This window comes from Delphinapterus leucas, chromosome 7 (assembly GCF_059928025.1).
Source record: "Delphinapterus leucas isolate spDelLeu-1000000601 "Yukka" chromosome 7, BTC_Dleu_Yukka2, whole genome shotgun sequence".
NCBI lineage: Eukaryota > Metazoa > Chordata > Mammalia > Artiodactyla > Monodontidae > Delphinapterus > Delphinapterus leucas.
The window spans coordinates 10,651,090-10,661,381 of NC_143135.1; the positions used below are offsets into that span (position 1 = coordinate 10,651,090).

A 10,292-nucleotide genomic window follows, 5' to 3' on the forward strand; every position below is an offset into this window, starting at 1 on the left:
TAAATCAGAGTCAGGGCTAACTTGTAAAATGTGACTTATGGTCCAGGTTCCTTTCAACTTTATCCTACCATTTATTGACGAGATGGCTGATGATTCTTTTTACAATCTCTTTTCTGTCTGTGGGGTTGTTTATAGATTGTCCCATTTGATAAAGCATTGTTTAAAAGGAGGACTCCAGAAACTGTTCTTGGTCCTTAGCATCACTGAATTGATGCTTTGATTCCCAATTATCCTTGATCAGTCCCCCACCCTCATGTACACACGTGTACACAGAGAAGAAATCAAGTGAAATGAGTCTGATTTATTGAACAAATACCAGTGATTGAGGATACATCAAGGGGGTCATAAGTATACTAACAATACACGATAATACATTGAGTCATGGGGTAAAGTGATTATGAAGCAGGATCTTATGGCTGGATGAATATGTGTGCATTAGGCAGTCTTCATGGAGAAGATAACCTTTAGGTTGACATTTTTAAAAAGGTAATTTGGGGCACTAAATATGTGAAGAGCATGCTATTTGTGTCCTCAGTGTGTGCCTGAAGTGAGCATGTGATAAAAAGCGGGCAGGGGCAGAACAATCGTCAGAATGATCTTGAGACAAAAAATGTGTGATGTATATAGAAATACAGTCAAAGATGTGGTTAAAACATTAATTGAGTCGGGGAAAGAATGGTGTAAAATATTACACAGTACGAAGATAGACTGGATTCACTTCTAGAGGTCCTGGTGGGCCAGGTTTAGGAGTTTGGATTCGAGTACATATGCCATGAAAGTGATGTGATTGTAGATGATCAAGTATGGTGATACAGCTGTGCAGTGAAAGGGTATATTTTTATGCTGCTGTCAAGTTTGGAGAAACAAAATTTTAATTTCAGAAAAATGAAAGTAGAAAACCTAGGGTCCTGAGGTCAGAAAAACATGACAATTCACTTAAGTCATTGGTTGTGTGGTTAGGTGATCACTTTCATAATCTGGGGAAATTAACATCTACTTATCACTTTTTAATTTTGGCATCCCAAGTAAATTAAATGTACTTAATTATTTTAGTAATTAATCTGCGAATAATACCCCCAGCTGATTTTTTTCAGTCCCTCCGCAGGACTCTTTTACATAGGCTAAAGGTGTGAACTACTTTTTCCTTCTCTTAAAGATAAAAATATCAACAACAGCAAAATCATTTGGCTGAACTTAATTTTTCTTCGTTATCTTCTATTCACAGTCTCCTCTCTTTATTTGTTACATCACATATACCACCATTCTCTCTCTCTAAATACCTCTGCAAATATTTTATTCATTTACTCATCACCATAACCCTGTTTTGAATTTCTCTGCACCTTTTGCATTCATTCACTACTGCTATTTCTTTGCCCAATTTCTACATCTTAACTGGATTTGATTTATCACTATAGACTTTTCTCTTACCCAAGTCAGCAGATACCATCTCTGATGATTATTTATTCTCTGTTGTCTGACCTCTCTCTGCTTTGGGCTACCTGCTATCTACTGTTTCACAGTGCACTTTTCTGCCTAATTCCCTTATATTCTACCTTAGATATTTTCTCTCCTTTTCCCCTCTGATTACAGGCATGTACAGGTTAACTTGGCTTTACTTTTATCTCAAAATAATTCTCTTAGAATGTTAATTTGCTTCATTTAATAATGATCTCTCTTATAACAACACTAAATCTCTATTACCAAATTCCATCTTTACCAGCACTCTACATTGGATACCACCAGGCACTCTTTAGTTGCATTTGTCTTTGGTCTCCTAAAAATGACAGTCTAAAACTGAACTTAATCTGGGTCTGTCTGTACTCCTCACTTATTAATTCATATTTCTCACTTCCTATCATTTCTTTCAACATTACCCGTTGTTCTCTGATCGACTTAAACACATAACGTGTTAATCAACCAGTTGCTTCTCTAACTTTATCCTTTAATTCAACTTGTTAGCAAGAAGACCAATTACTCTTTCTCTCCATGTTTTAGACACAATCATTTCTCTCCATTTCCACTGACTTCATTTTAGCTCATGTCTTCGTTAATTTATTCTTCTTTCAAGTTCTTCATTAAGTGATCTCTCCATTACGGTTTCCATCTCCAGATACTGAGTAACTTAATAAAACTCCCTGCTGCTTATTCATCAATCTGCAAACACTACTGAACAATATTGTGTCCGTGAATGTGTTGGTGATTCATGCAACATACAGATTTTTATGAGACTTTTTGCCTTTGAAAAAATATATTATCATTGAGGGGACATAAACTATTTGCATATAGAAAGTTTAATATAGAGTATAAGGGGTGTGTGTATTCGATTAGAAAAACTTATCTTCTAGAGAGAGGAGCAATCAACTAGAAAAACTTAAAGAATCAGGTGAGATTTAAGATAAGCATTACAGAAAGAAGAAATTCAAGCAAGCACAAAAGGGAAGGCAGAACATTTGAAGCTAGGATGTTGACATGAGGTGGTCAAGCACAAAGCATATTAAAGAGAAAGTGAAGTGGGTTTAGAAAGTGGAGACTTTAAGACAGGTTATGGTTACCAGCGGGGAAGGGTGGGGGAGAAGTATAGATTGGGAGTTTGGGATTGAGCTGTACACACTGCTATATTTAAAATAGATAACCAACAAGGACCTATTGTAAATAATAATAATAATAATAACATATGGAGGACACAATTATTTCAAAGGTAATGACATACTTTTTTTCATATAGAATGGGTTAAATTTTTGTTGTCGTTTAACATAGCTGATTTCATTGAGCAAATGTGGCTTTGTTTTCACTGACTACTCTTGACATATTTGGCTCTTAGGATTAAATTTTTGTTTAAAAAATAGTGGAGCCTTTCAGATCAAATGGACTTAAATTTTATATCATTAGCGAGTACTAAGATTTGCAGATTGCTTTATGTATATAAGAATTAATTAATTTATTAATAATTTCTTTCTCTTTTAGAGCACTTTTAATTTATACTGTGTGTGTGTGTGTGTGTGTGTGTGTGTGTGTGTTTCCACACACACTTTTAGCACTGGCAGGTAAATTATTCCTAATATGTTAATTTTACTGATGAGAAAACCCAGATTAAGTAAAAGGTTAAATGATTTGCCACAACTCACTCAACTAATAAGCAATAGGCCTGGGATTCCAATGCAGTCTCCCTGCGCTTTATAAGATCAGTGATCCTTCTAACATACCACGTTGTTTTGTCCATATAAGACCAAACACAAGCAGGAAGCATCCATTGCTAACCTGATGCGGCTCCACCAAAATGTTTAATACGTACCTGAAGAATCTCTATTCAAACTGCCATCTGACTGTCCTCCTAACCCTATTCTTAATATATGTCAGTTTGGTCTTCTTATCACCTCCAAATTCCCTTCAGAATCATTTCTTTCTCCTTTTCTCCCCTACCTCTGTCTTGACCTGGTGATATACCCTCCCTGAATATTCACCCCTACACTCCATAAATTCACACTGAGCAGCCACTATGGATAAAATACTGGGATACACAAAGTGAAAGAGACAGACGTGAAAAACTTTACTGAGTTGGTTCTCAGTTTATGTTTGCTGAGTGGGCTTTGCCCTCAAGGTGCTTATAAGCCCGTAGGGGCGGGGGGCACCTATCGCAGACAGCTGCAGCTCTTGTAAACTCGAAAAGGGGCTAAGAGACAAATACTACCACACTGCCAAGTTTAACTCCACTCTCAACCAGCCTTCCTCTTGTTTCCTCTATTTGCACAGTTCTAGGCACAGAGTAAATGCTAATTTTTCTTGTTTTCTGTTGACGTCCCAGAAGGGATGGGTGTGAAACAGCCACAGAAAACAAGAAAAATAGGAGTCTTTCGTATTTACAAATGGAGGGGGATTTAAGTGAATGGAAACAACAAAAATAGAATTTTGTCATCTGGAGAATAAATCATAACGTAAAACTGGCAGGTCACAGAAAGAATTGAAATTTTGCCAGTAGTCCCTTAAACAAAGATCTTGGCTTTCTAGATCCTTTGCTATGAATCAGAATGTTCTGGACTCATGATTCTTACGAATCAGTGGGAGAAGTTGCCTCCCCTCTGTCTTCCAACTCACTGTAAATTGGCGCATACATGTTTACTTCTTCATAAAGACGATCTTCTGGAATCTGATGAGGGAAAAAATCATTATCAATCACCAAGAACCTCCTGCCACGAGAAGACTTTCTTAAGAGGCATATCTCATCTCCTTTTGCCTTTCTGAATCTCACCATCTCCCATTACACTGTAATCAATACCTCCATCTCTAACAAACCAAGCCAGATTGTCTGGCCAAGTGGGCTCAGAAAAAACTGTCAGTCATTGAGAAGTTGGTGAGATGATTCTGTGTCTGAACTTTGGTATATCTCTTGTCTTATCTCTGGAGGAAAGTGATCAGAAAAGGCAGCCAGACTTGAATGCTTCAGGCAAGTGGACAGATGGAGAGAGCATGTTTTATCTGGAAGATCTGAGTAAATGTATGTGCATCAGGTATTGGTAAGTCTTTTTCGTACATCAAAGGTGTAAAATGCGTAAGACAAGTGGAAATGCAGTTGGTAGTCACGGATTAGGGAGGAGACAAGCTTGAGGTTTCAGAGCAAGTGGGAAGGTGAAAGCCAAGAAAAAAGAGAGCAGGAACAAATAGAACTATTCTGGGAAAGCAAATGAGCCCAGATACCTGAGTGTCTCCACCACTTGCTACCTGTATATTCATCTCTCATGCTCATCAACTTCAAAGCATGTGCATTTTCTAAAATGATGAAGATCCGATTTTCCTAAACTTCTTAGTCGCAGGGATATACCGTGAGATTTGTGAGTGGAAAACTTGATTCAAAACTTGAGATTTGGAAATCAGAGTGCTGAAACTTGGAGAAACGGAATGCTGAAACTGGAAGAAATGTTGCAGGAAACCCAGGCCATGCTTTTAAGCAACAAAGCTCGAATTCTTTAGCTTATTGTTTAAGATTTAATCTCAGGCCTCTGCCTACCTTATTTCCTTCAGTTACTTCTCCAATCCCATAGACGGTGAGTGACACAGCACTGCAAAACCCCAGAATGGTGAGAAACAGGATCATTGCCACAATTTCCTGTTGAATAACAACCAGCAACAACCAGAAAGACAAGTGGAGTGACAAGGTAGGTGTCCCAGAAGTACATTCCCTTACAGCAACCCTTGTTTTCATGACCGCCCACCCTCAAGACCAGTTCCTATAAGATGACACGTGGGAAAACCAGGAGATGGTTACTCAAAGCAGATGACTCCACCCTTGCAGAATTCAGCTTGGGGGGCAGGGGAAGGTGGCCGGTACATCTCTGGGTATGAGCCTCCGGAACACTGCATTATGCGATTGAGGTTGCAAGAAAGGATCGTGTTCACGGAAAGGAAGAGAAGGCGTCTTACTGAGATTAAGACCCAGAATCTTAGTCTTCCCACAAGAAATACATACAGTGGAAACAGAAGCCACAAGGCAGAAGTCGTTCTCATAAATATCCCGGCAACGGTAGATATAAGCTGAGCTCCTCTTTAGGTTAATCGTCAGGATGATGATTCCTATTCCTCCAGCTATGCTGCTGACAGTGTTTGCTCCCAGACTTCCTCGTATCTGATGACAAAGAACAACATTTAGACTTGGTCCTGCCCCCGCCACAGTATTCAATAAACCTATCAGCATTTCAGGGCTGGATCTATCCAATAAACTCTGCATTTACTTAAAATATAGACGAAAAAGGGAAATCTTGAAAATGTACTTGTGTAATAAGGACCTATAACTTTCTTGCTAGGACTGCATTCAGGAAAAGCCACGTGGATACTCATAGCCTCTCCTCAAATAGACTCCTTCATTGGAAACGAGTCATTTATTTCATCGTAGGACTAGATTATGAGGACAGAGAAGGTGTGAGGTTATTTTTTCAGCAAGTGTCAGAGTAGTTACATTTATTGTTTTTAAATGATACAATTGGTATTCTAATGATTTTATTTTTAGTGATTACGTTAAATACCAAGTAGATTGGAAAAATATCGCACATCCACATTTGCTCATAAGAGATGACGACATATCTTTTTCAAGACTCTCAAAATTAGATTTTTCTTACCTTCTCAAGGATGTACAAAGACAGAATGCAACTCACCAGATATGTTGCATGTTTCTTTTCAGACATAACTGACAAAAATCCAGAAATAGCAAACTGTTCAAAAGGGAGGAGGAAAAAAAAAATAGCACAGTGAGTCTCTGTTCTTCTCTGTGTCCCTTTCACCCCCATACTCCAAATAGAAGGTAAAGTTGTGGGTATTCTATAAAGCTCTCCTTTACTTTTAAATTTTATTATTTTATTTTTTATTTCCTAGAGAGAGCTTCTCAAAATTAAATGTACATATGAATTATATGAGAGTCTTGTTAAAATGCAAATTCTTACTCAGTAAGTCCTAGATGAGGCCTGAGATTCTTTATTTCTAGCAGGCTCCCAGGTGATGCCAACCCTGAACAGTCCATGGGTTACTATTAAATATTGTAAGTTCCAGCAGCCCTGGTGCGTGATTATAACACTACTCTAATTTTTTTGTAATCATTTGCTTTCATGAGCAACTTGTGTGTTGTAGTTGTCAACTCCTTTGGGCCAGAAACATGTGTCTGTCTCCAGAGTCTGCCATGTATCGTATAGACATATAGTAATTATGAAAATGCGTATGGTGAAAGATCTAGTGAAGATATCAACCAATAGCACAAATTAAAACAAAATTCCAAAGATTCAGATTGTATGATGAGTTGAGAGACATCTAATAAGCTGTTTGAAATGAAAAGACAGTAAGGAAGTTTCAAATAAAATATGGCAAAGGTTCAAGGAGAGTCTTGAACGAGTGACCAGAGACCTAAGTATTTAGCAGAGTGCCAAGCCAATGTGATTAGGGTTAAAATAATATACCCTTGAGAATGAAGTGTTGATACAAAAAACAGCATGGATTAATTGAAAATAATTATGCAAGTGCAAGAAGCCAGACAGTAGACAGAACATGGTGTATAATTCCATTTATATAAAACTCTAGGAAATGCAAACTAATCTATAGTGACAAAAAACAAGTGATTGCTTAAGGATGGGAAGATAGGGGTTGAGGAAGGGAAGGGTTACCAAGGGAAACAAGGAAACTTTTGGCAGTTATGAGTATGTTCATTATATGGATGTGGTAAGGTTTTCACATGTGTATACATGTGTCAAAATTTATCAAATTGTACACCTTAAAATGTGCCATTTATGGTATGTCAGTTATACTTCAGTAAAGCTATATATTTTTGTGAGCTCATTCAGCCATCTAGTTTCTAAATAGTACAATGACTAAAAAAGATACAATGAGAAAGCACCTAAAAGAGTTTCTAAGGGGCTTCCCTGGTGGCGCAGCGGTTGAGAGTCCGCCTGCCGATGCAGGGGACAGGGGTTCATGCCCCGGTCCGGGAAGATCCCACATGCCGCGGAGCGGCTGGGCCCGTGAGCCATGGCCTCTGAGCCTGCGCGTCCGGAGCCTGTGCTCCACAACGGGAGAGGCCACAACAGTGAGAGGCCCGCGTATCGCAAAAAAAAAAAAAAGAGTTTCTAGGGCACAGTAGAAGTTCCTCAGATGTCAGTCTTGTTCTCCTCACCTCAGCAATCTCTTCCCCCTCCCTTCACTAAGATAACTTTATTGATGGATAGTGTTAGGGAAATTTTTCTGCAGTTGAGTTCTGAAAGTTTAGTTTCAATTTTTATTAGCTAAATGCCTCTTGGGTAATATGTTTAACTTTTATTAATCCCAAGTTTCTCATCCGATAAACGTGTGTTAGCACATTCAACCCAAAGTGCTTCGTAAACTGCAAATATGTATGTATATTTACATATCTCCATATTAGAATATATTCATATATTCTAAATACTAGAATAAACAATTGGTCAGATCTGATCTGAATAAAAGAAAAGCCATGTACAGTGTCATTTCAGAGACAATTGTAGACATATACTCACAAATACTGTTCCCCAGAATGGGTAGCCTGCTTTAAATGATGAAAAAAATTCTTCTTTAAATTCTGAATTATTGAACACGGAGCAGACGATTATTCCAAAATAAAGGCATATCAAACTAATCAGAATTTGTGTTACCTGTAGAAAAATGCATACGTTTTGTGAAATAAGAAGACGTTTTCCTAAGATTACATCAATTTCCTTATAATCAAGGGGAAATGTAAGAAATTGCTTTGGTGTCTTAGGCAGTCCTGAGAAAGTATCCAAACGCAATATTTTCCACTATCATCTGGCCACTCTAAGAATTTATGTAGGCACGACTTAAGGCAGCAATAGCCAGTGCATTTCTCCTGTGTCTTTATTTACATTCTCATGGTAGACATCAATAATGGCTCTTTCCATCTAAGAGAAGATAAAGATTATAAATCCTTCACAGGATGATATTAATCAACTGGCAACTGACCAGAGTTGACAGATCCTATTTGTTATTCTTATCCTGGTCTTCATGAGGAAATGCTTCTTTTTACCCAACAGGGTGCAGAAAGTGTCAAGTTTTCGTCTACCAGGTATTTCACTCCTCTTGAGTCTGAGTGGGGAAACTATGTGGATGCCAACAAATACACTTCCTTAGAGCCAGTCTTTACTCTGGTTGTGATTAGAGGAGGCTCACTCACCCCCAGGAATTCCAGCTCCTTCTTCAAAAGAGTCAGCCACGTTTGGCGTGGTGGGGATGGGGCAGCTTTCTCCAGTAAGTTGTTATCATGGAGAGATACTATTGAAAGTTCAATTTCAGGCGCACTATGAAGTTTAAACAGAAATGCAGCCATGAGAAAATGCTCTAACTCCCTGTGCAAAGCTCTCAACTGACAGGGGAATTGTGCTTGTTTATGTTTCAAAACAATCCTGCAATGAAAATCTTCACTGTAAAGTACAAGAAATTCTGAGGCTCAGAGGGTCCAAGTTAGTGGCCAAGATTACTGTCTCATCAATGATTAGATGGAACAAAAGGGAAAAAAAACAAAAACAAAAAAGCCCCAGGCCAAGTCTTATTTTTTTTTTTTTTGCGGTGCACGGACCTCTCACTGTTGTGGCCTCTCCCGTTGCGGAGCACAGGCTCCAGACGCGCAGGCTCAGCGGCCATGGCTCACGGGCGCAGCCGCTCCGCGGCATGTGGGATCTTCCCAGACTGGGTCACGAACCCGTGTCCCCTGCATCGACAGGCAGGCCCTCAACCACTGCGCCACCAGGGAAGCCCCCAAGTCTTATTCTTAATCTAGAATTATTACCAGGTTCTTTCTCATTAATCTGTATTGATGCGTACAACTAAAAATAATCCAACAGACATGTTTACCTATGCATCTCTCAGTCTTTTTAACATAGAAATGTATCTGAAAATATTTTGTCAATGACACACTCAATTTCATGTGCATAAAGGAATGGTTTTGAAGGATTTGTTGATCTCTACTCCTGTTTTCATCCTCAGAGGAAGCTAACTGGAAATACTGTGCCTTCAGAGTCTACTCAATATTTTGCAATGATATTCAATCCAATATTGATTCCCAAAGCTCTGTCTTTAGTTTCTCCTAAAACCTTTAAGAAGAAAGTCTTAACATGTGTTAATTTTTGGTATTCGAAGGAAAACTAGACTATGCACATCTCCACCAGATTTCACTCTGGGAACATTTCCCCTCTAAACAGTGGGGCAGGATCCCACAGCTTGAGATTCACAAAGACTAACCAGAAAGAAGCCCGAGGTCATTTTGAAAACCTTCTGTCCCTTAACACACATCAGACACATAGGCAAGAGATCTCTACTGATAGTATGGGTTGGCCAAAAAGTTCATTCGATTTTTTCCCATAATGTCGTAGAGAAAATTGGCCAAACCAACACAAACTCCCCTACCCCATACCCAGAATATGAACCTCTTTTGTTAGAAAACTTAAGTTGTTCCCAATTTAAAAGCTAAGTAAAAACCTTCTTCCCCATCAACCAGAGAGAACTAGTGAAAAAGTATAGCAAATAACTTCTTTATACACTGTATTTTAGTTAAACCTCATGGGTCCATGCCTATGTTCATGATTTGGCATCTCCCCAGCACTGTGACTATCTCTGGTTCACTAAGTGACTGGAAATAGAAGAAAATAATAACCTGTACCTACCTGGTGGGCCCTTGTGGGTTTGGGAGAGCAAGATCCGTTCTTCTCCCAATTTCTGTGTCCATTTTTTCATTAACTGAGCTATATGGTGGTGAAGAGCAGTGTTACAATGAGCCTTGGTGGGGTCCCTCTCAC

The 10,292-nt window shown here is 38.8% G+C and overlaps 1 protein-coding gene across 1 annotated transcript; it reads right to left on the minus strand.

Annotated features, from left to right (window-relative positions):
• Nucleotides 1-281: 281 nt before the first annotated feature.
• On the minus strand, nt 282-10,292 carry MS4A2 (membrane spanning 4-domains A2). The gene is made up of 7 exons (XM_022591883.3): nt 10,161-10,292; nt 8,675-8,798; nt 8,004-8,138; nt 6,144-6,200; nt 5,462-5,617; nt 5,003-5,101; nt 282-4,144 (listed from the first exon to the last, which is right to left on the minus strand). Exons 1-7 carry the CDS (start codon nt 10,220-10,222, stop codon nt 4,046-4,048), a joined length of 732 nt encoding a protein of 243 aa, XP_022447591.1. The 5' UTR covers nt 10,223-10,292; the 3' UTR covers nt 282-4,045.